The 26567-nt window shown below is 37.2% G+C and overlaps 1 protein-coding gene across 3 annotated transcripts in view; it reads right to left on the bottom strand.

Annotated features, from left to right (window-relative positions):
- SMC1B (structural maintenance of chromosomes 1B) overlaps positions 1-26567 on the bottom strand; it is a 29704-nt gene that overhangs the window by 2463 nt on the left and 674 nt on the right. Inside the window, exons 2-23 of one of the 3 annotated variants that reach the window (XM_014880365.2) lie at positions 25788-25976; positions 25146-25258; positions 24205-24408; positions 23582-23820; positions 22839-23097; positions 21736-21876; positions 19883-19965; positions 19189-19396; positions 16801-16986; positions 14249-14428; positions 13351-13497; positions 12634-12771; positions 12036-12152; positions 9783-9889; positions 8898-9039; positions 7974-8119; positions 6896-7049; positions 5424-5522; positions 4377-4533; positions 3531-3685; positions 2071-2222; positions 1622-1691 (exon numbers count right to left, since the gene is read on the bottom strand). In XM_014880365.2, coding sequence (XP_014735851.2) covers positions 1622-1691; positions 2071-2222; positions 3531-3685; positions 4377-4533; positions 5424-5522; positions 6896-7049; positions 7974-8119; positions 8898-9039; positions 9783-9889; positions 12036-12152; positions 12634-12771; positions 13351-13497; positions 14249-14428; positions 16801-16986; positions 19189-19396; positions 19883-19965; positions 21736-21876; positions 22839-23097; positions 23582-23820; positions 24205-24408; positions 25146-25258; positions 25788-25976 — 3386 coding nt within the window. Of the gene's footprint in view, positions 1-1621; positions 1692-2064; positions 2223-3530; positions 3686-4376; positions 4534-5423; positions 5523-6895; positions 7050-7973; positions 8120-8897; positions 9040-9782; positions 9890-12035; positions 12153-12633; positions 12772-13350; positions 13498-14248; positions 14429-16800; positions 16987-19188; positions 19397-19882; positions 19966-21735; positions 21877-22838; positions 23098-23581; positions 23821-24204; positions 24409-25145; positions 25259-25787; positions 26110-26567 lie in introns of those variants that run through there. The other 2 variants (XM_088164864.1, XM_088164865.1) reach the window with 2 other exon arrangements.

Raw genomic sequence — 26567 nt, 5'->3', positions numbered from 1 at the left:
AGGCAGAATGAGCCTCCTCAGAGAGGCAAAGTGCCTAGTGCATGCTACCATCAGCTCTGTTAATGCATCATAGGTAGCCTGTAAGGAAAGCTGAAATCCCAGAAATCCTCACCTTCATGTACACATTCATGTACAGGATTGGGGCATGTCTAACTGCAACAGGAACTTATTTGGAATAGTAAAATCATCCAGGTAACAACCAGGCAAGAGCATGATCTGTGTCCCTGTTCAGCTCCAGATAGAGCCAGGAAACACACCAACCAGCCACCACAACAGCTTCCATGAAAAGCAGAAATGTGAAGTTCAGCACTAAATGGTGTAACAGCAAAGGAAAGCCTGGAGTCAGCCTGCACTGCTCCAAGTCATCAGCCTTAAGACATCTGAGTCCAGAAAGAGTAACACAGAAAACACAACACTGGTATTTAACCAGAATACATCATCTTAGAGTGGTCCCAAGTGAAACTCATCAGCAGAGCAGTATCTGACAGAAGCTCAGCTCACAGAGGTGCTGTGTGATGTGTAATCTTGTTTTTCATCATGTCACTGAGAGCCAAACCCTAAAGCTTCCTTAGGGATCTTCATTATAGCCCCACTACATCCCATCTGATGCTGCTGAAACATACTGCACAAAGTTAAAACGACCTCAGGATCTGGGTAACCCTTGTGAACTTGTATCCCAAGGATTATTTAGGGAATTGAGGCTCAGGAATCTCCAAGAAGGAACTGAATTCTGTCTGGCAGGCACAAGTGGTAGAGCTTCCCAGCTATCTGTTCCAGAGGTACCCTCCAAGCAAGCTCTGGGGTACTTGGCACATCATAGTTAATGCCATCAGGGGAAAAACCAAAATGTTTGGTGTTGAAACACCTACTTTTGTTTGTTAGGCTCTACCAAGACTGACATTAGCAGTAATGCTAGTAGAAATACTGTTCTGAAAAAAAATGCTTCCACAGAAGAAAATCCAGGCATATGTGGAGAGCCTGAGGATTGCTCCCTACAAACAATCCCTCTGTTGTGAGTCTCCCCCTCCCAGAGGCTGCCATGCACAGCTTCAATCTCTGCTGTTTGTGCTCCAGCCTCAGTTCTTGTTACATTGAACAGTTATTGGCAAAAAGGGAAAGATAATGGGAAGGTGTTTTAATCAAGAAAAGTCATGTGACTAAAATGACTAGAGCAACAGCTTAATTGGTGCTAATGCAAAAATAGTTACTAAGCCAATTACATGAAACACTCCAGTGACAGAATGACTTGGCTTCCACATGCAGACACACTTCTTGGAGCCAAGGGAACTCCAAGGCCTTACCAATTCCAAGCAGCACAGTCCCCAGGTGCCCTCCAGGTCAGACTGTGCCACATGGGGTTACACAACACACCTGCACACCTTCACACTCCTCACTATCTCCTCTCACCTTCACAATTCAGAGACCAATCAAACACACTTGAATTAAGGCATTTAAATTTCTCCCATATCTCACAGACTGATTACTTCAGCCCTAATCCAATCTAATCTAAAACAGATTCAGTCAGGCTAATCAATCCATCTCTATATCCCAACACCCTGCAATGGAAGTAGCCACCCTTCTGCAAAAGGTACCAGATATTGTCAGTAAAAGAACAACTTACTTTATCAATGTTTGTGTTGTCCAGTGCAGCATCTATCTCATCCAAAATGAAAAAAGGAGCTGGACGAAAGCTGTAGAAAACAAGATAGTATTTTGCATTGATATACTAAAATGTTAATCCACGCTCTAATTACTTACTCCATAAATGAAGTTGATAGCATTTTGCAATATTAGTCTTATTATAATTAAAGAATTAGGTATCATTTAACATTTAATATTAAATAATATACAAGAAATTAGTTAACAGTTAATATTTTAATTAACATGAAATTCTACATTGAATACATAAAGTAATGACAGATAAAGAACAAGGACTTCAGCAGTGCTTAATTTAGCAGAATTTTTTTTTAACATGTGTAAGTGTAACACCATCTCTTTTCTGCTACCTACTTGGAAAATACCCTAATATTTCTTTTTTCCCCCTGGATCATCCTAGAACAGTTCTTTTACCTCTGTATGGCAAACACAAGAGCCAGGGCTGCCACTGTTTTTTCCCCTCCTGACAAACTGTCCATTGGCATAAAGCGCTTGCCCGGAGCCATGCAGTGAAAGCTAATGCCTTCCAGATAGGGCTCCTCAGGATTTTCAAGACCAAGGAATGCCTGGAAACAAATATATTTAATTGCTAATAGCGAGATTTATCAAATTATTTAGATGGGTATTTTTTAGGTTCAAATACTGCCTGAGCTAGTGAGGAAACCAGTGAGTTTGCTTCACTTTTAGAAAACCTGTTCATCCATTCTGAGAGCAGCAATATCCAGTTCCCAGAGAATATGGTGCCACATATTTGTTATTTCCAAACTTCCAACTACTGAACAAACTTGATTTTATCACCTTTTATGTAACTGCTTTGATTTTTTTAATTATTAAAATGTTAGACTTCAGAAACAGATTTCTTCTTTTTTGGCCTGGAAGACAATGTATTTGCAAAATTGCCTTTTTTTGGTGAAAGGTTAGCTTTACAGAACCTAGCTTTGAGCTGGACAAAGACTGCTTGTATTAAATTCTTTTTCTGTACTTTGTATCCTGGCTCCCACGGACAAAATTTAAAAGCATTATTTTAAAGGAACCACATTTTTTCCAACCACTGAAGTATGATGGGCAAGATCTTTCTTACATGGTTTATTTTCCTCATGAATAGAAGGGAAAATAAAATAATACAGACTCTTTCCCCTCCACACAAGGAAAGGCAGGTAAGAGTAATTTCCTCAGTTCACCCTCATTTCAAATGTCTCCACTCAGATTACAGACATCATGGGAGAAAACCAAACCAACACACAACATGCTGAAGGAAAACACAAAATCTTAAGACAGATGTCTTTAACCATTCCACAGTCTATGGAATTGGACATAATCAAAGCATTTGGGAGTTCCCTCTTGACTTTTGGTATTAATACAGGAACAATAACAAAGATAATTGTGAGACAATTGTTCTACATGTTTCTTAAAAGTTGCAAACCTATTACGTCTGTTTATATTGTGTAAGTATTTAAGTGGGGTAGAAGGTGCTTCAAGACCTTGTACAAAACACTAGCATTTATTTATGATTTTCAGTTGTATTAATGATTACTATTTGTATAACTTGATGTGTAAACCAATGTTATTTTTAAATGAACTACTCAATTACATTTCACACTTGGTTCTGATAATTTACAAATCTGCTAAAACCAAAGAGTAAAACTAAGCCAAGCTGAATAGTTCCCAATTCTGCTCGAAGATTACCTCTGTCTAATGTCAAGCATACTTAGGCTTATTGCCTATTCCTTCCCTGACCCTAAATTTCTGTAGTCTTTACTGTAGTTTTCTTCTTAAAGACTGAGACTGTCATTGGAAACCACAAGTACAACTTTATTCTAGGTTACAAAGCATCCAGTAAGGCCTTTAAGGCAAAGCCCCTGAGCATGACACACCTGAGCACTACTGTTCCTGCAAAGCCTCTTGTAGATCTTGTCAATGGCTATGGAAGCATGCTCAAAGCACCGAATAAACAGCTCATATCTCCTTTTTTTCACCTCTTCAAATTCCTGCTTGCATATTCTGGCCTCCTTTCTGCTGGTCTCAAAAGCTATGCAAAAAAATAAAAAAAATCACAGGAATTGAATTAAGGAGTCTTTGAGCAAATTCACAGAACAAACATATACTGGGTTCCATGAGCAGCGTCCAAGAAAATCTTATTGCAGAAAAAGGAATGTACCAATCAAGTGTGAGTTTCCTTCCAGATTTCAAATGGAGGACTCACAAACCAACAAAGTTGTGATGTTTTCAATCTGCTCTGTGGCACATTTGTCTAGAGCAAGGAACGATATTCATCTCCTAATTCCTTCTAGGAGCCAGGCAGCCCTAAGCTGCACCAGCACTGATCTGGTACAGCTCCAGAACCCCTTAAGTTTCTTACACTGTTATTATCTTCAAAACTCTCTGAAGATACTAATAATTTTGCAGAAATTATGATGTCTGAGTTTTGGACAACATACACAGTTCCTTCAGTTACCTAAGAAAAATTTAAGCAATTTTAACATTAAAGTCAGTACTTCTCAGAAATCAAGTAAAAACTTTTAAGATGCCATGTGGGGAACAAATGTCTTCCCAATCATTCAAGAAACTACTGCACACTCAAGTGTATGTTAATGAATTGCTTACATGTAATTAAAAAGATAACTGAGGATAAACACTTGAGCACAAAACCAACCCCAATAAGAGGAATTTCAATTAGGGTGGAATCACCAAAGTGACTGACATGAAAGGCTCAGTGTTACCATCTATCGATTCTTGAAACTTGTCCCGAGCTATCTGTAACTTCTCTCCTGCTCTCAGGTTTGGAGCAGCTGTCTTCATTAATGTGACCTCTTTAGATTTGATTTCCTGCTGCATTTCCGTCACATGATCCTCTATATCTTTATCAGATTCTAGTTCCTAGAAAAAAACAAAAACCAGAGCAATCTAATTTGCTTTTAGGCCAAGACATTTCAATAAATACAGCAAGTGCTCATGGTTCCTGAAACAATTACGCCACTCATTAATAGCTTTAACTTTAAATACAACTGCAAATTCCACCCAGGTCTTAGTTCTTGCAATGAATCTACCAGGCCCTCATTCTTCTTCCCCAACACTTTTAAAAACAGGGAGCCTATTATTTTCCCTTGATTCCCTTTTTAAAATACAGCATACGAGCAGGATTAGTGCTTCAACTCCTTGATTTTTAAAGAATAAGTTCTCAGTGAATTCTTTGAGATAAGTTCTACTGATGACAGATTCATCCTTTGCTCTGTGCTTAGCCTCTGACATTTAGCCATTTTCCTCAAGATTAAAAAGGAAAAAAATATTACAAAACCTGCTGAGAAAATGTGACTTAATGGGCTGTTAGACAGGGAAGGATGGAAAGTCTCAGTCTCTGCAAATACCACAAACAGAAGGTAAACAACCCCCATAGCCATCCTTGGGTTCTGGAGTTTTCAGCCTTAACATACAAAGCTGGATCTTCAAGGCAGAAAGTATAGGAGGAAGGAAAAAAAATCAAGGTTATATTAAGTCTCTCAATTCCGTTTTTGTGGTTCAGGTAAGCAGAAGCTAAAGCCAGTTATATGGGAAACGGACCTATCTAGAAATCCCACACATCAATACTATGTCACGAGTACAAAACCAGAGCACACATACAGACACACCTCAGCATAGCAGTGGTTTTACCAAGTGTCACTTAAAGACCAGGGTGAAGAACAAAATAAACAACAAATAAAATATAAAGTATTTCACAAAAATAAAAATCAAACACTCCATCTCCAATAATTTCTGACAGAAAACATTACCTTTAGATTGACTTCTAGGGTGCTGTAGTCTATCTGAATTCCCTCTTCCCTTTCATAGATCCCTGATAGAGTCTGGGTGCCTTCTATTTCAGTTCCTAGCTATAAGATGAAGGACATTCCAGTTCAGAAAAATAATAGTTAACTTTGAAACTGTAAAACCAATTCATAAAAAGGTTTTAAAATTAAGAGACAGTGGTAACATGGTACGAGGTTAAGCTTAATCCATGGCCCAAAGGGAGTGAACAGTTAAGGTCTCATGAGCCTAATTAACACACACACACCTGTTAAATGAAGATAAAAACATCTGCAAAACTCAGCTTGAAGCTACATTAAAAGCAGCAGCAATCTGTTTATTACAGATTTACAACACTTTACATACTGTACATGTCCTGAGTGGAAAGATGTACACTCCCTGATACCTCAATCCCTTCCAAGGGAAGGCTGAAGTGTGTAAGCTGAGGCATTTCTTCCACTCTTAACTCAAAAGAATAGAGGAGCCTCAGTTCTGTATGGCATAAGCAGAGCATCTTCTACTCCCTGCAACCTGAATTTCAGTTCACTTTCCCTCAAATGAAACATGGGCTCTCATTATGAGACCTCTTTTCCACCAAAATTTTTTCTCTGAACCAAATCTTGCTGGTCTTTTCAGGGAGGTTAATTAGGAATCCCCATTGTTATGCCTTCTGCTTCCCTCCTTGGTTTTCCCTCTTCCTTACTCAGAAACAGTGAGAGCAGAGTTCCTACATCCTCTGATCATTAGTAGTACTTGTTCTTTCCCTTCACAGACTGCCCACCCCACCTCACTGCCTGCAATTTGTCTGCTGCCCAGTTCTCACCTATCCTCCAGCAAAAATACTTTTCTAAGGAATGGGTTCAACAAGACTCCTTCCAAATTCACACACTTGTTTTAAGTTATTCAAACCCCACAGCTCATTTCTTTTCTAACAGTGCAGAAAGCTTATTTCTTCTCACAAAAGGTATGTTGAAAAAGAGGAAAGATGGAGACAAATACTAAGGGGCAGTCATCAGACAGAAGCAATCTTTCTGTTTTAGCCTATCCCTGATTTCTGTGAATATCTACATCTACTGAACACAAAAGGATGATTCTATATACAGCATTGTGGATAACAGACCAAATACAATCTCAACCCTCGCATGTGCCATATTTATTTAGATTTCTGAACTGTATCCCTCTTACTTATCTTCATATCCATTTTCTTGTACCGTAAGATTTTATATATTTCACAAGAGTATGTTTCAAGCACAAAAATACTTGCAAACAATATTTCTGTCTACAAAAATAAAAATAAATCCTTCTTTTGAATCAAAGAGACCTGATCACACAAATAGAGTGTATTGGTTTGAACATTACTATATAAGAGAAACAGTCCTGTAAGGAAAGAAAAAGGATCTTTAAATTCATGAGTAAGTGTTCCTCCATGATATCTATCTTCTGTAAACACTTTAAGTACCTCTACTTCACTGATGTCATCCAGTGATCCAAACAGTAACTGGATTTTCAGGTCCTGCACCTTGCATTCAAGCAGCAGATTATGTCTCTTTAATCTCTTCTCTTCCAGAGAGGTTTCTAGAGCTGTAGCTTCCCTCTGCAACTTTGTGGCTTCTCTACATGCATAAAACGCACAAAACAACTCAAGAGTGGAAACATCACTGCTAATAACATCCACAGAAATACAACATGATAAATGCAGCATAGAAAACAGATTCCAAGCACCAAGACGGCTGTTTCCTCTGCAAAACACCATCAAACGTAAAGGAAAATGGAACTGTACTTCTGCCATCCCGTCCATTCTCCCGAATTACTCCAGAGGGAGCCTCAGTCTCAGTACATTGCCAAGTTCACTTCAAAGCACGTTCAAATACCCATCTTTCCTATTAACAGCCTATCTCTGTTCTGTTCAACTCTAGTGAACATGTATGGAAATTTGATCTCTTAACATGTAATCAAGTATATTTATCATTACTCTCCTTGAAATAGCTTGATTCTTTGCTAACAATTTCTCTGAGAGCATCAAGTTACCACCAGCATAAACTGTCCACAAAGGAGCTGATTTAATACAACAGTACAACAAAATAATGACTAAAGTTAGTATTAGTTTAAGGTATCCAACGCATGAAAAGTCTGGAAAAATGACAATGAAATCGGAAAATAAAATTGTTCCCATTAATCGGGCCCACTGTACAACTCAAACTAAACTGTGAAACTACGAGGGAACTTCACATGCCCCTAATCAAGCTGTAAGCTACTACATACTCACCAAAAGGGATGAGAGATCTGTGGTCAGAGACCACAGTGAGACCTAAGACTAGGTAGAAAATAAAATATTTCTATAAGGTTTATGGCATGGGTCTCTTGAAATACTCTCCTTCACACTGTCAAACTAAGGCACACTGTAGATGCAAATCACTATGTCTCTAATAAATCTTTCACAAGAAAACAAAACAAGAGAAATCCAAACATGTGATGAGTAAATCCCTTCTAAATATTATCCCTTTAATCATCTTCCCAGGAGTAGAAGTAGGAATTACCTATTAAGAGTTAACATCGTCTTTCTGAACTCTTCAAGTTCATTTTGGCTTTTTGTAAGCTCAGATTTATGAGCACTTAATCTATCCTTAAGGTGTTGCTGCTCCTCCAAAAGTTCATTCACTTTTTTTAGAAGCTTTTCCTCATCCTGCATAGAAATATTTAAATTTTTAACCTCGCACCAAGAATCTAGATCTGGAACATCTACTATACAGAAAGGAGTTAAAAGTTTAAACCTGTTACATTCAAATGTGATACAGCACAAGATCTGAAAGGCACTGGGGAGGGAGGGTTTTCCCCACTTTGTGGCACTTTAATACATTTCATTTCTTAGTTTGAAGCACAGATTTTTTCCTTCCCTTTTCTGTGAACAAGCACAAGTTTGTTTCTTTAACAAGAACCATCAGCACAATACAGGATAAAGAACACAGTGAAGGACGAATCTATACATATTACTTCAACTAAAAATCTAACTTGGTTTCATAGCATTATTTTAAATGTATTAGCAGCTGTAAAGTGGCTTAAAGATGTAAAGCACCAGAGCTGCTTGCTCTTACTCATAAAATCTTCTGCTGAATCTGAGCCACATGCTGCTGGCTTTATCTATAGTTGTATGTTGCCTTTTCATATCAACAGAACACATTAACTGAACAAAATATAAACTAATATTGTACAGATAGTAATCCAAAATTTAATTCTTAGTAAGTTTATTTTTAATAATAAATAAGTATTCAAATACAGCAGTTTATTCCACAGTTAAAACGTAATATGCATCTGCATTTTTCTAAGCAATTACAAAGTCAACACTGAATTGACCCCTTGAAAAATTAATCCACAGCATCATCTACATTCATTCAAAACTGAACTGAGAGGAAAGGAAAGATTGCACTGAATTACAGAGATAGTGAGATTGATCTTATTATTACCTTCTGCAACTTGATAATCTCGGCTTCATCTTTATTAACTGTCTCCCTCAACTTGCTGACTGAGTTAGTTAATTTCTGTAGATGATCCCGATTATACTCCAGCTGAATGTTCAGTCGTGTTCTCTGATTTTCAAACTCTAGTCTAGTCAAAGTACAGGATTTAAAAACAGTTCTTACAAAGCAGGCTATTGACTGTGACTGGACTCTATGTGAACACAAAAATCTGCATTACTTGATTCTACTACATCACATCCTGCAGATATATGGGAATTCACAAAGATATAGCAATTTTGGTTAAACAAATACAATATAGAATATAGCCACATTAATATGAAAAGTGACACTTGAACTTCAACCATCAGTTCATTTTAACATTCTCCTTCTAAGATACAAATCTGTGGTGAAGTGACATGTGCCTGTGAAAGAAACACTAGCTGAGGTTACCTGTGAAAAACTCAAGAACCTGTTTTCCTTGTAAGAGTATGTTCTTATACCAAACACCTGCACCTTACACTCAGTTCTTAAGATTTTTCACACACGAGTGACCCTTTGCTATTCTCAGTCTGGGATAGTGCCATTTTTCAATGTGGATATTAGAAAATTATTCTTTAGTTTTTTACAATTGTGCTACCAAAATAGTAAATGTTACCTTTCAAGTTTGTTGCAAGCTGCCACTGACTCTATCTAACAAATCCAAACTATAGCAGTGATCTAACTAATCCCTGTCTAACTAATAGCAGTGGCCTAACTAATGCTTACAGTGACAAGGAGAACCTTCTACATTTTCCTAGGACTTTGTGTTATTTCCTGTGATGGAGTTTCTCAAGTACTAGTGTGCACAACCTAATACCAACCACTGGTTTACATTTTAGTGACATATACCACCTTCTCTTATCAATCTCCTCTTGTTGTCTCACATGTTCTTGTTCATACACACGAATATTTTCTATACCAATTTCTTCACAGAATTCTCGGAAAACAACATCTTCGACCTTTGAAAACAGAAAAATGGAACAAAAAATGATTACACTATTTTGCAACTCACAGATGTGAAATATTCAATCACTTCATGCTACAGACTAGATTTTTAAGGTACTTCAAGAAAGCAGTTAACAACTATAGAGAAGTAATTTGTACTTAAAATTTTCAAATAATACTTTCAGTCCAAATACCAGACATAAGGCATATGTGCCTGTCATCTACCAAGTGTGACTCCAATCTAAGCTCTTCTTGATAGCACCTGGTCATTCTGGAGACAGAAGTCACCACAGTGTAACCAGCCTCCCTGGTTTTACCTGTTGTTCCCAGACAGCTGAAGAAGAGAAAGCTGGACAGGACACTAATCAGATACACCAGATTTCTTGGGGCTGTAGTTCAGTTCTTTAATTTGAATCCTTTCAAGAGATCCATAAATATTATCTACTGTGTGCTGTTTATAGGAAAGTCATAGCAAAAACTCTGCCGTGGAATATCTCATTTCTTAATTATACAGTAGATATGAACAAAAGCATCAATCAAAACCAATTCTAAAATTTTAAAGAAAAATTTAAGCAGGCAAGGTAGCAAATACTGTATCAAACCAAGTTATACTATCCAAGTTACACTACTCTTGGTTCCAAATGGTAGCCTCTATGTTTTTGTTTTTTCAGAACTAGCAAAAGAAAAGTTCCTGTATCTGGAATTCTGACATAGTTAATCATCAATGACTTTCTTAGTGTTTGCAGATGACAGACATCTGCACTCCCTCATGCCTGCACCCCAAGCAAGACAGAGAACAGGCAGCAATTTTGGCTTGTTCTTACATGTAGAATTCCAGTCATGGATTAATCCCAGACTGACTGATGAGAATTGGGTCAGAAGCCAGGAACTAAATTACAGATGTACAATACAGCCTGAGTTACTGCAGACAGTGGTGAGGAATCTCTCCTTCTCCAACAATACACATTTACACCAGCATCTAAGCCCTGGGCTGTGAATTTTCCAGATAAAACTACAGTACCATTTTACCACAACTTACGCCAGATTTCTTTGTTTGACAAGAGTAGGAACAAAAGCAGCTTCAAGACACAGGTAGAGATGAGGAGCCTATTTTCCCAAAGGTCAGTTACTGCCTACTCTAGCAGAACACAGCAGGAAACCCCTCTTGGCATCACATTAGGCTTTACTAACATTCCCTTCACTGAATACCTTTAGTCTCTTCCTGACAACCCTGCTCTGAAATTTGTCCACTGTCTGTTTGAATTGTTCTGGGGATCACTGGAAGATTAGTAAATGACAGAGAAACTGAGGGATGAGATGGCAGAAGTGTCTGCACAAAAAACAGCTGAGAAACCTAAGTGGTGGATCACGAGTCATGGAAAACTTTTCCTCCTGCTGCTAAGAAGCAGACCAGAGCAGTTTCTAAAGACAAAAGTTGTGTAGTACCATAACAGATAATGAATTTGGACAGGTGGGGATAGAACAAGATCTCCATGTTCTACATCACCTACACCTCAAAAGAGAGGATGAGCAAAGAACACTCAGTTATATCACAGGCTAGCTTCATCTTCCACAAACTGGACTTGAATACAGGTATACAATAATCTTCAAAAAACCACAAAAGACCAACAAAATACCAAAACAAGCCCCAAAATCCGCAATGTGCAAAAAGAACCTTCTTTCCACCCAGCAGAGAAAAAACCAAACAACAAAATCACAAGAAGAAAACCCCTACAGAAAGAAACAAACTCCCCAAAAAAGTGAAATAGGAATTTGCTAACAAACATCATGCACACCTCAGCCACTCTTCCAAGGTAATCTGAGCAAAAAAGAAAGCTGTATATATTAGACAAAGCTTCATCTGTTTGAGACATAGATGGATTTGGTTGGTTGGATTTGTGTTTAGCACTTGACAGTCACAGAACTTTGACTCTAAGGAAACTGATTTGCAAAGCTATGACTCCTATACACTAACATTCACTGTTCACAGCTATCTTGGTAAGAAAGGTAGAGGATGTGGGGAGATTGCTGGAAAAATGTACAAGCCTTGTTGACAATGCAGTTTCAAAGTTAAAAGCTGTCTAGGTCTAAACATCAGGAAAACTTAAGTTTCTGTAGCCTAACAGCATGAGCTTTCAAAGGTCTGACAAAAGGCATTACCTCATTAATTTTTTTCTGAAATGCTTCTATTTTTTGTTTTCTTTGTACTACTCCTTCATTCAGCATATCATGCTGAGCCTCAATATTTACCAGTTCACTTTCCAGTTTTGATTTTTCCTAGACAGAAAGGAAAAAGATAGTAATTTTTCTTAACAGGATGATCAACTTTCCAGAAATTGAGACAACTCTATTCCAGGTTAACTGCTTTTTCTGATTAAAAATACTAAATATTTTCTTGTCAAATGGCACTTAGCCACTTTTATTGTCAATCTGCATATAACAATTACAGTTTTAACAAGTGGAAAAGCAAACTAAAAAAGCACATAAAGTGCACTTTGACTTACAGATTTCTGAAGGTTACTAAATGATAAACCAAGAAACCAGAAAACCAAGTTTTAAAACCACAATAAAAAGAGCCTCATGTAATGTACTCTACAACCTTGTTTTTTATATTTTATCAATTCCTCAGTTTTAACTGCTGTATGTAAAACTTTAACTGAATTATAAACACTATGTAAGGAACTAGCATTATTCGATCAGTAACTGCTAAAACAATACAATAATTAAACATGAAAATGATAAAGAATTAATACTATACCATGAAGAGATTAGCAAGATGTTTCTTTTTAATAATGTCTAATTCACTTTGTGAATATTTAAGTCGCGTCTGAGTTCCTTGGCACTGAGCACGCAATTGCTTCAAGTCAGCCTCCTTCCGCCTGATCTTCATTAAGTCCTGGGAAAGTGTTATGGTGGGAGAAAAAGCTTTTTAAACAAAAGGTGAGCTACTTGAAAATTATTTGTGTTTCAGATTTTAACGCTAGCCTCAGTGACAGGCCTCATACAAGGTAAAGGCTGATAGCACAGGACATATTCCATATTAATATTGTAACAGATTTATTTCTCCCAAGAAAGTAGGTGTTCACAAATTACATTACAACTCCATCCCTCTTAAAAAAAAACCAACACTAAAGGTATGACAAATCATTTTAGACTGCCAGATTTTGGTTCATGCTAACATTCCCGTGTTGGTACAATCATATTGTCATTTTCACTACAAGTCTTCAGGTACTCTTAACTTCTTCCAGAAGAAAGCTTGGACCAAGTGTTGTCCTGTATTTCTACCTGCAAACTGAGAACCACAGCTCAGAACTGAGATGCAGAGTTCATTACTAACTAGAAGAGGATGAACAGCTTTTATGTCCTGTCTGCATCTTCTAGAAGCTTTGCAAATTATATTTTTAGAAAATCACCTTCCTAGAACTAAGTTAGACACAGTATGACTTCTGCAGTTAAGTGCTTTTAAGAGACCTACCTTTAACTCATTAATCAAGCTATCTCTTCTTTCTTTCATTTTACTTATTTCTTTCTCATCCCAACATCTAGCTTTAAATCTTAAATCGCTTGATCCTCCAGAAATCACTCCAGATTTCAAAAATAAAGTTCCATCAAGAGCCACTGTCTGGAAGAAAATAAATTATATCCAAATAAATCTGAAAAAAAACCCAGCCAAAATACCCCATGCACTAGCATCCAAGATATGGTACTTAAACAAGCAACAAGCACATTTGAGTTGGACTCAAATTTTTCTTTTCTCTTCCAAGCCTGCTACTACGAGACATTTGAAGTAAAGAGAAACTGTTGAACTTCAAGTAAAAATGACTTCACATTCACCTTCAACTTAAAACTGTCTTAGTAAAAATTTTAGAAAGTTTATTATTAGTTTATTTTAGAAAGAATAAGTTTTAGAAAGAATAAAATACTGTCTGCAGCAAGAGACCAGAGTAAGAAGGAAGAACTGCAGGAAGTGACACAGAAGCTTCCAGTCCTTAACATAATCTCCTGGCAGATATTTTAAAGAATTTTGAAAGCATTTCTTCAAAGAAATTCTTGCAAGATAAAGTCTTTATTTTTAAATCAGACAGCTTTAGAAGCAGGATTATCCATCCCTCCTACTCATCACAAGGACCATACAGAGAACCATATTTGGACACTTAACTATCCTTTCATTTGCCTTTTCCCAGGACACTGCTTCAACTTACTATCAGAGGAAAACACAGCCATGTGAAATATATAGTCATTTTTTTCTGTGGGATTATACAGCACAGTACCAACTCTGTGTTTATCTGCAATACTCCATATTTACAGAATTGTTTAATGGCAAACACAACTGTTGCAATGAAAACTGTATGCAACAAACTTCAGCTTCTTACTTTCAACCTCACTGGTCCATCAAATGCAATGTGTTTTGCTTCCTTAACTGTTTCACAGATCAAGGCATTCCCACTCACAAACTGAATCACTTTTTTCAGTGGAGCAAATTGCGTTTGTACAACATCCACCATCATTTTAGCTCCTCTTATCTCCCTTAGCTTCTCATTAATTGGTTTAACCTGTAAAGTAAACAAGCAGTGTTTAGAATCCATGTTGTTACAGCAAAGCATGTCCAAATCTATATAGTCTGGGGACAGGATGTACAGATCAACACAACAGGGAGTTCAATCACTGCAAGACTAGAAACAGATCTGGGGTTTATGTTCTCTGTACACCACTGTCCTTCAATCTGTGTAACTTATTGCATTACTATTTATGATGCATTAAGATACTATTATATAACCTGTGCATCCCATCGAAGGACACCAGTGCATGGAGAATAAAAAAGAGAGTTCAAGATATGTGTGCAGTTGCAGGGCTAGCACCTTGCCCAGAGAAGCTGTGGCTTCCCCATACCTTCAAGTGTTCAAGGCCATGGGGTAGGAGCAACCTGGTCTAGTAGAAGGTGTCCCTGCCCATGGCAAGGGTGGAACTAGACGAGCTTTAAGATCCATTCTAAACCAAACCAGTCTGTGATTCTATGATTTTTGGGGTCAAGGAGACATGGTCACATAGTTCCTATAGCTGGAGCAGTGCCATGGAGGGTTACAGGCTTTTTGGGAAGGACAGATGGGGTGAGGACGAGGAGGTGAAGCTGCCCTTTACGTGAGAGAACAGTTGGAATGCATGGAGGATTTCCTGGGGAAAGAAGATGAGCCATTTGGGAGCTCACAGGTAAGGACTGAAAGGCCTGGTAAAGGTGATTGCAATAGGTGCCTGCTACAGGCTGCCTGATCAGGAAGGACAAATGGATGAGGCTTTCAACAGACAACTAAAAGGACAAGAAGAAAGGGCATAAGCAATCCATGTCATTCCTGAGAAGCACTGATGATCAGTTCCTCACCCAAGTGACAGAGATGCCGGAAGGTGACAACATGAGGTGTGCTAGACCTCATACTCCAAAGGGAGAGGCTTGTAGGGGATGGGAAAGTCAAAAGCAGCCCTGGCTACAGTAAGCATGATACAGAAGAGGTCAGCATGGCAAAAGGTAAACTCACAGCCCTGGACTTTGGTCTCTTTATGGAACAAGACTCCCAAATGAAAGCAGGCCCAAGAATCCTGTCCAGTGTTCAAGGATCAGCTCCTCCAGTCTTAAGAAAAAATGCCATGAGGATAAACAATGAGCTCCTGGCAAAACTCAGATGCAAAAGGAAACAAAAGGTGAAAGCAGGAACAGGTAGTCTAAAAGGAATGCAGAAGCACTGTCCAAGCACGCAGGTATGAGGCTAAAAAACCCAAAACTCAGCTGAAACCAAGGCTGATGATGGACATTGAAGAAACAGCATATGTAAATATACTTTTGGCACTGTAAATTTTGATAAAAGCGAAACTAAGGAAGATGTGAGCTTGCTACTGAATGCGGCAGGGGCCTTGGTAACACAGCATATAGAACAGACTGAGGTACTGAATTCTTTTCACCTCAGTCTTTACTTACAAGACTGGCTCTCAGAATCCAGGTAGGAGCCCAAGGGGGAGTCTAGAACAAGGAATACATATTCTTGCAAGGAGAGGATCAGGTCAGGCAAACTTAAGCAAACTGGATGCATATAAATGTGCAGGCCCTGGTGTGATGCAACCAGTAGAGCTGAAGGATGTTATTACAAGGTCACTTTCAATGCACCTTTGAATGATCATGGTAGCTGAAAGAGGTGCCTAAGGATTAGGGGAAAACAAGTGTCACTCCTGTGCTCAAGAAGGGACAAGGAAGAGGACCCAAGGAACTACAGGATCGTCAACCTCATGTTGATCATGGAAAAGGTGACAGAGCAACTTACCCTACAAACCAGCTCCAGGTATATGAACACAAAGTCTTGAAGAAGTAGTCAGCATGGATTCACCAAGTCAGTCGTGCATGATCAACAAGCCTGACACAACAGAAATGACTGGCCTGGCAGACCAAGGGAGAACAGTGAATATTATCTACCTAGACTTCAGAGAGGCTTTTAACACTGCCTCCCCTAAGATCATCATGGAGAAGCTGATGAAATAGGGTTTGGATGAACAGTGAGGTTCACTAAACAATGTCAGAACAGACAAGCCCACTGGGTGGTGACTGGTAGCACAGCTGGAGGCCAGTACGGTAGCCATGTCAATACTGGGATTGATCCTGTTTAACGTCTTCATTATCTGGATGACGGGGAAGAACATACCCTCAGCACTTGCTGATCACAAAAAACTGGGAGGAATGGCTGATATGCCAGATGATCATACTGCCATCCAGAGGGACCTCAGCTGGCTGGCAAAGTGGGCCAACAGGAGCCTCACAAAATTCACTTCCCAAATCCTGGGCCTTAACACTTAAGCTGACTTTAGTTAATACTTAACTGAATCAGTATCAAGACTTGTAAGTGTATTAGCTTCCCGATGACAGGAGAAAGAAAAACATACTTACATCAAGGTAATCCAAAGCAAGGAAAGTTTCAGGTTCAGCTCGTTCTTGTTTTAGAAACTGAATGCAATCTCTTGCTGTTTTTTCAGTGGCAACAACAATAGCAGTCATGTATTTGCTGAATACCTTGGTAACAGCAAGCTGGTATTTTTTATGAATAGGATGACACAGGTCAAGCAGTCTTCCAAACTGAAGATTAAAATACAGAGAGATATTAATATTTTAGATATCAAAATTGTTTTTGCATACAAGATCTATTTTTCCTCTTACTGCTTCAGTATCACCAGCTGCACTCTCACAACAGCTGCACATCAGAAAAACCAGAAATCATAGCAGTCATCAATGCAACTTATAAAGTATGCCTTCAGAATCTGAAAGGATCTCATTTTTTCCTCTAAGGTTACAGGTACAAATAAATGTTTTACTGAGAATCTCTCATACACTTCTAGAAGCATGACAGAGTGACAAAGTGAGCTAAGCATGCTTTCTGAAGAAAGTAACACCAAGTAAGATCTTAAAATGACAGTAAAATCTTAGATAAACAGACCTGTTACCTGAAAAATGGCAGCAAGAGGTACCATTCCAGTTTCAACCGAAAAATGAAGAAGCATGAAATGAATAAAAACTACTTTTCTTGTATTGTATAGTCCAAATAATCAAGCCTCTTTTGCCATGTGTTGAAATAACACCACCACAGAGAAAATTAGTTTTTTGTTCTACATGCTCCCTAAAGATTTTTATTTCTTTTCTTTCTTATAGACAGAGTTGAACTTTTTCTGAATGATCAAACCTATTGATGCACATTTTGAACGTTATTACCTGTGAATTCATGCAAAAACAATTTTCCTGCCTCTTGACATGTAGCTACTCATCTCTTCTTGCACATCTACAGTTTTATTCCTATCAAAATTAGCACTTGCAGTGTTCATCCACTATTATAAGCATGTTTTAACAGAAAAGAAGCAGTCAGATAGATGTAGGAACTTAACATTTAGAAGCTGTCTGCCATTTTTGCCCATGAAATCCAGAAGACTGACACAAAGATTTCCTTCAGTTCTGCCAGCAGACCAGAAGACAAAATGTGTCTTGACCTTTCTATCCTAAAACTGTGATTTAGGTTGTGTTCATTCATCTGGAAGTAGTACATCCAAGCATTAAGAAGCAGTTTAGAAACAAGTTTGTTGCCTCAGTATGCTGGTGTCAGGAAAACTACTGCAGAAACAAGAGTAACTGAAGCAGGCAGCACTAAGCCTTCCTGTAACAGCATAGTTTATGTAATGGATGGGACTTCTCATTTGTGTTAGAAGCCATCCCATCTCTAAGTACTCTCAAATTTGCACTTCCTACAGGAAAACCACAAAATATTCCTCAACACCAACCTTCCCTAAGCCAATAAGGCATCACCATCTGATCCAGTTCCTTTCAAACAGGGATATAAAACAAGAAGTGAGCAAAAGGAGATAAGCCAATCAAGTCTTTGATTTTTTTGCACCATCTTGCTAACTTGGAGGAAAAAAATTCTGAAAAGCAGCTGAAAAGCAAATTTTTTACTCTCTGGAGAAAACAACAGGATCAGATGCTTGCCATATTCCGAGGTTTTTGCAAAAGACCAAGAATTTAAAAAACAACTGAAAACATTTTACTTTTAGTGTTCTAAAGGCAATACTTGAAAGCTGAGTAAACATTAAAAAACATTAAAAAAAGATTTCCACCTTGTACATCTCAAATGACTACGTATATCAAAAGGGACTGATTACCCTGAGTCATACTCAGAGACCAACTACTTAATTGATTATATTTATTTAAAATTTCTTATCTGAAATGGATTTCAGTGTTGGAGTCTATCTTTTTGATGCCACTAAAAAGATATAAAGATGCTTTATAAACCAGTTAATATCTGCTGACAATTCAGAATCAATAGGCAAAACTCTTAATGGCATTACTCAAGTGTAATTTAAGGAAAATATGTAAAATATCCTAACTTATAATCAAAGACAGACTATTTGATAATATAAAAATTGTCTTTCAGAAGCAGTATTCCAGAATAAATGGTCTCATGTCTAACCTTCTCATTAATTTGTTCAAAGTAACAAAATTAAAAAGGAGGACAGAAGAAAACAAAACCAAATAAGGAAAGAAAATTAATTAAGCACCACTAAATCACACAAGAGATCCAAATTACTATTTGATGTGAGCAGCAATCCCTTTATTTTTGGAACCTGTGAAAAAATAATGACAGTATATATTACAATTCTTCAGTAATACTATTTCATCAAGTACACTCAAGCAAGAACAAAATTTAAAAGGCTATTCCAAGATTGTCCAATTTACTCCAGCTGCTTGCTTAGTCTAACTCTAAAATAAAGCATGTAAATGATGCCATTCCATTACCACAGAATCCGGATACAGCCTTTTTAGACTTTCCAGGATCTCTGCTCTCATCTGCTCACGCCTTCCTTCATGGTAATCAATTTTGGCATTCTGCAGTTCATCAACTATTTTGTTCAAGTCTCTGTTCACTTCAGACATTTGAATTGTTGCATTCTCAATTTCCTTAGCCAGCACTTCCTCCTGCTGTTTTTTTTCTGTTAATGATCCCCTTTGAACAGCAGCAAAAATAAAAAGCAACTCACAATTTTATTTATACACACATTCGGTATAAATTAAGGTCATTCTGCAGTCACTTAACTTCACAAGTAGTAAATATCAGACAGAAGACAAGACCCAGGAGGCAAGAACCAAGCTGTGCTAATACACAGTGTAAATATTAATGCTTTCTAGAGCAGCACAAGTCCAAAACTGTCCTATTTCCTTGCTGAGAATTTGTCCAATAATAGCCCCACATCCACAGTAACATAACTTGTGAGAAATTAAAATTATAGAACTGATTCAAACAAGATATGGATTAGTCATCATACTTCTTATTTTATTTTGACAGCTAAAGTGACTGAAATATTAAGTAAAATTAGTAAGAATTCTAGTTCTTAGTAAAATTTCAAAGAAAATAATTAGAAGGAAATAGAAACCTGCTATTAAAATGATTAATACCCAAGAAATACAGTTAGCTTTTAATTTTTACACATACATGCATATTTTAGTATATTCTTCCAACTTCTCTATGCGTTTTTCATGCTCTTCTACCTGCTCCACAGTCTGTTTTATGGATTCCTATGCAGTCACAAATAGAATATGTTAAAAATAAACAACAGTGAAGTGACAGTTTTAAGATATACAGCTCTACATTCAGAACAAGCACTGAGATAGATCTTTTCGTCTTTATTGCTACTTCATGGTGAAGTAACAGCATCTCTTTTGCAACAGTAGGTGCCAAGCTGCACCTGAACAAAGAATACAGGGAAATTATCTAACTAAGGCCATTATTGGATTTTCCATGTTCAGCTACAGTTTAGGGAAAGCCTCTTCAGCTTAGAGAATCAGGACACCAACAAATAAAAACCTTTAAACAAAGAGCCAGGAAATTATAGGTCTTGAAACAGAAGAGATGTTATTCTTGGCCCTACATCAATAGCTTTTTCCAAAGAAGTTGACATAGTTCCCAAAATGACACAAAAAACTGTAGTAAAAAAAACCCCACCAATGGTAAAACAAGCATTTTCAATCACTCAAATTTATTAAAAACACATTAACTGAGGCAAGTGGAGAAGAAAAAATAATACTGCTACCTACACAGTTTATTAAGCCTCAATTTAACTCCTGAACTCCTTGTGACCTTTTAAATAGTTCTAGGGATGGAGAGTTAACCTCTTCTTGCACCCACTAGAATGTCTGCATATTCATATTTCACACACTCTTAAGTATTTCTAATTCCCTTCTCAACAACATAATGGGACTTGCTCAGTTTAAGAAGCACAGGCAACAGAATTTATTTCACTTCTACATACTAACTACATTTTCCTGGTAACTAGTAATTCATAAAGAAATAGTATTTTATGAGGGAAAAAATAGGTAATACTAGCTTAGCTATTACAGTACGGATAATTTCATATCCTCATACATGGAATAAAATAGACTTTTCCATAGAAGCAATTTATATGTTCAAGATTGATGTGTTTGGAACTCTATTGCTCGTAGAATCTCAGATGATGCATTTTTAAGCTTTCTGAACAGCAGCCTCCCTCAACCTTGACTCTGTAACTAAATGCTGAAGAAACACAAGCTACCTCTCTAACTTCTTAGGAGGTGACAAACAAGCAAGTTAGCAGAGTCTGAAAAAAAACCAACAAAAAAAAACAACCAGGAAAACCAACACCTAAGAGGACAAGGTTTCCATCAAAACAGAAATCATCAGCTGAGCTTCTGCCTTTTTTACTTCTAACAGAAGCAAACATCAGGCATGGTAACCAAGCCAGAGTGAAAAATGTATATGTTTTATTGTTACACGTTTGAATCTGCAATGATAAAAGATATCAGAATCAGAATTACTGCAACTGTATTCACACAAAATGCTGCCTCTGAAGTGCAAGAGAAGAGTGGACACTGAGGTTTTTCCAACTACAACACATTCTTACACACAACTGAGCTAAAAACCATCTCAGCAAAAAGGCAGCTGTGATCAAAACACCTCTGCAGGGTGTGAGTGTCATACACACATACAATGGCAGTGGAACACCTCAGAAAGACTACACCTACAAAACCAGAAACTGATGACAGTTAAGCCAATGTTCTGAGTAACTGTAAAATATCAAGAGCCAAAGCTTTCAAAGCCAAATCTTCAGTGTGGGCAAATGATTTCTGAACAAATTTAGACGCCATTTTGCTAAACCTGCTGCAACATGGAAACTGAGTTAACACCGTGCAAAATATTTTGAGGAACTCATTACATCAAAGCACTGAACGCATTTATATTGGCAGTTGTACCGGACAAAATGGCAGAGACATTTTTCTCCTAAAAACCTAATTTTAGTTTGATACAGATACCTCAATTTCGTTTTTCTTCCTGCGATTAAGTTTCAGCCTTTCTTGATCTCCCTTATCCTCCCAACGCAGTTTTTCCAGCTGCTGGGCTAGTGTAGCTACTTTCTTTCTCGCCACTTCCTTTAGCTCTTTGTACCGCTCTAACTGGACAAAAAGAAATTTAAAAAAATTCACTCCCTCCTTGGAAAGTGAGAAGACTCATGTTGTTACAGCCTTAAGTAACTTTACCCACCTACATTTTATGAAAACTACTCAATTCTCCAGAAGACTCTTCTAGTTACTGACTGCATTATAACAAGCTATTTTTTTTTAGAGAAAGATTCAATCAAAAGCTTACACCTAATAGTTCTCACCTACAGTAATTTTTTAGCCTTTTTTATTACTCTCATTGTTCAAGGAAGCTCATAGTACTTCCCATTCAATCTGAAGGTTAACACTAGGTTTTTGCATAGCCCAAAAGTAGTGCAATATTTTCAGCATTCTCATGTTATTAAAAATTTTCATATAGTAAGTGAAATTAAGTATTTTAAACACATCTGCTAAGTGATGACTAACTGACCAAATGCCTCTAAAGTGCAGTGCAGAAAGATCCACAAAGGTAGTAACCCTGCAGGTCCTTCTTAATTGATCAGAAACTATTTTAAGGAGCAGACAGTGGAAAGAGTTATCATGTAGTTTTACAGCCATTCGTGGCAATATGGTTGCAAACCCAGCTTCTTCTGAAGTGAATTTACTATTAAGGGATGTAGCCCTTTCCTTCTCAAAGAAGCTACCCCAGTTTCAGACTCAGACACACAGCAGATGATATTTATACTACCAGATCTGGTTTTCTTTTTTGTCTTCATTGATTTTCCCTTATTGATACCTCAGATGAAAAGCCAATTCTCAAAAATCACTCACCCTGAGACCCTGACAAATGTTTTCTGTCCTACCCTCCCACAATGTACCATGTGTCTAAATAAAACATAGACTTTTGGTTTTGTTTGAATTTAAGGGTAAAAAGATCACTAAGAATCACAGGTCATTGTTGAAATAACGGTTTCCATATAATCAGCAGTATTTTTGGACTTCTCTAGTAAACAGTACTTTGGGGCCTGTTGGTTCACCTGACTGTCTCCCAGCTCAATATCTGCTGCTCTCTGCCTTCTCTCTTCTTCAGTTTTCTCCTCAAATGCTCTCCATGCCTTCTCAATTTCATTCAATTCTATCTCTAGTTCTTTTATGTTCTGCTTTTCCTTATCACACAATTTCTCCTTGTCCCTTAGAGACTTTTTAGACATTTCTACTTTCTTTATTTGGTAGGATGTGTTTTCCTTTGCTTTTATATAGAGGGGTCTCTTCTGAACCAGTGATGCTTCCAGAGTCCTAAAAAACAAAACCAGAAACAAACCCAAAACAACCAACCCCAACAAGAAATAGCCAAAACAACAAAGTCACAAGAAAAAGTGAGAGAGGGAAGATAGAAAAGACATCCCCCTCTCCCCTCCACTGACCACATATGCAAACAATCAGTTTTGAAACGGTAAGGTTGAGACCTACACTGTGGGTATGCCCGCAGAGGATTTTTTTTAGATATCCACTCAAAATAGTAATTTAAGAAGCGAAACTAAAATGTAATAGCAAGCAAGTATTTATACAATGAAGTATGTATCTAGGCACAGTAGAGGAGGTAAAAACCACCTCTGGATTTTAGTTCAGTGAACTGCTAGGAACTGACTTCCATAGCACTGGGCTATCACCCAAATTTTTACCAAGAAATGCCAAGCCTGATGCAAAGCCACCTGCCAAGCAACTCCCAGTGCAGATAACACTTTATTCAACTATCACAGACTCTGATTGGAAAACCTACTTCATTTCTTTTTCCATATGCTGTTGGTCTCTGTTTAGTATCCCAAACATTCTTTTCTTGGCTTTAAAAGATTCTTCTGCTGTAGAAAGAGACTCCTTCTTGATATAAGCCTCCATATTCTTTTCATCCAAACTGTTTTTCAGAAAGTCAATTTGTTTTTCATTGTGATAAAGCTGAAAAAGCTGCAGCTGTATCCTTTCTTCATCCAGTTCCTTGATTAGCATCTGGTAATGCTCTGCCTACCAACATTAAAATTTAATTTATAAAAACTATTTTCCATCATTAGCTATCTAATTTCAAGGCCAAAGTCATGTAGGATGACATACAAGTAGCTGTAATTCCAGTAATGGTCACTAATCATAAAATTCATATATTTAAGTCAATACGTAATTAATTATACTGGCAAGCCTATACTTACTTTCATTTAGATTACACGTATTTATCCACCTTTTCAAACGATACTAAATTATTATATAGTATACTGAAAAAACTACCAGATTAAAACCAATAGAAATTTGTGGGTTTTTGTTGGTTTGTTGTGCTTTTTTAAACACTATTGAAGTTCACAAGAGATGCCAAATCTGGCAACTTAACATGAAAAAAACTGAATAATTTGAAGTTACCTCCTCTTTTTCCATCTTTGCTTGTTTGCGTTCTGCTGCAACACCCTTTTTCTTGTTATAATTAAACTGTGCATTCTCTTCTGCTTGCTGCATTTTCTTCTTTTTTTGTTCATAGTCTTCAGCATATTCCCATGAACTACTAATTTGTTCAAAAAGTTGAGTTCTCTCCTTCGGCTTCTTCATTGCAATTGATTCTACTGTTCCCTAAAGCAATATTGAAAAGAAATAAATTATACAGCACTGTAGCTCATTCTGATGCCTTATGAATTTAAGAGCATGTAGTACAGATTGACCTCTGTATATATTTACAGTGAGCACAGTTGGTGAAAATGCATCTAGATTCAAATCCAAGGAAAAATTTAGTTCCAAAATGAGGATCACTTAGCCACTCAGGTTTCTATAAATGTTTCTGCAAGAGGGAAAAATCCATTCTTCCTTAGGAATTTTTGTGAGCAACTCTAAGGAAAATGATTTTGTGAAATTTGTATCATTCATCAAAAGCTTAAGGCCTATGTCATTAAATTCTTGGAAACTAATACCTGAATAGAATTTTCAACTCCTCAATCTTTACAAAAAAATCCTTTACATTTTCATAGGTCTTTACTAACAGGAGTGTTTTAGGATGAAATTACTTTTTCCTAGCACTCCTACAATTAAATACACTATGCATTTATACAGACCCGTACTTTTTTATATATAGTGAATAACAGAAGCACTCAACTTCTTCCAGATTAACTTCTTTCTTACTAGCATATGAATGTACATACCAACCCCATTAAGTGTATTTTGTAGTCTGATAGTTCGTGGCAAGGTCAGGAAAAAAATCAGTTGCCTTTTAGTTGGCTAAGGGTGCTCTCATTTGTAGACAATACTCAACTGTGTACTCTATGAAATAACCTAAGAACCTTTTGTTTTCTTTTGAAAGTACCTTAAATGCTCACCTGAAAAATAAGGCAATTCCTGGCCTTGACAAGAATGCCTATTTTTTCAAGCTCAGATATGTATGCAGATCGGCTGACAGACCTGTCATTGAAAAGATACTCAGAACAACTACCTAAGAGAGGAAAGGGAAAAAAAATTACTGCTGAAAATGGCTACAACAAAAAAATTGTCAGAAAAGAATTAAACTAGTGGAATAATTTAACTGAGCAATTTTCTCAAAGAAGAACATAGATTACAATTACTCATGTAATACTTTCAGTAACTTATTTTTTTGTGTTTGAAAACTCTAGTTTCTAATTTTAGTACTTTCTAGAGGAACTGACACACTTAAGGTGCTCACGCCTGGAGCAAGGCGTCAGACCTCATTTCCTAGAGAAAATCATCATCTACAGATCCCAAGGAAATACGTAGAGACAGATATTGAGCAAAGAACAAGCAATAACTTGTGTAATTCTAAAACTAATTAACCCAATTTTTTTTTTTCATTTATATCACTACCAAAATGCTATCTGAAAGACTGCACTAATCTGCCCGACTATGAACTAATATGGGCATCTGAAATTCCAAGTTGGGTAGTTTTGGTCTCCATTTCTTTACACATCAGACAATAGATAGTACATGCAACAGAATCTACTTCCTACCACGGATAACTCTTGAAAATGTTTTTTCTTCCCCATCTTCCTCACAATATACTATCTTCACACTAGCTGTAGAAGAAACAGGTTTTCCAACATGTGCTCCATGAATAAGTTCTCGAACACTTTTAACTCGCAAATTTGATGTCTTTTCACACATCACAAAACTAACAGCATCCATTATGTTCGATTTTCCTTAAAAAGTAAAAAAAAAGAAAAAAAACCAAGAAATTTTGACATTACATAAATGGAAGCATTTTATTAAAAATTAAAGAATCTGGAGCATTGGCGAATTCTTTAAAAATCTTATTTCTAATTATGTATTTTTTATTATTTTAGGAAGATGTTCTTCCCTGTAAGGGTGGTGAGATAGTGGCACTTAGAAAAAGTATCATAATTCTGAAACTTTACAATACAGGAGAATGGGGATAGGACAAAAAAGAGTATGGGAACAGTGCTCAATATATTCAACTTACATTCATAGATCTTACTTCAATCAGGTAAGTGAGGAAACTACAGAGTCTAAAAATCCGAATTATAAATTAAATCATTAACAGACTGGGGAAAATAAAGCAAAATATTAAACTCATCCTTGTTGCTCTGTTCAGAACATCCCGCACCTCCTATCACTTTGACAAACAGACATAAAACCCCCTTTGTTGAATGGAGCTTTCTGAAGCAGAGATCAAATTTTAAGGAGCTCCAGCAGCTCGGGATCACGACGAGGGCTGCACCTCCAAAGCCCCGCTGTGCGAGCCCGACGTCCCAGGAGCCGCCATTCCGCAC

This window comes from Sturnus vulgaris, chromosome 5 (assembly GCF_052056855.1).
Source record: "Sturnus vulgaris isolate bStuVul1 chromosome 5, bStuVul1.hap1, whole genome shotgun sequence".
Classification (NCBI taxonomy): Eukaryota; Metazoa; Chordata; class Aves; order Passeriformes; family Sturnidae; genus Sturnus; species Sturnus vulgaris.
This window is presented reverse-complemented; position numbering and strand designations above follow the sequence as displayed.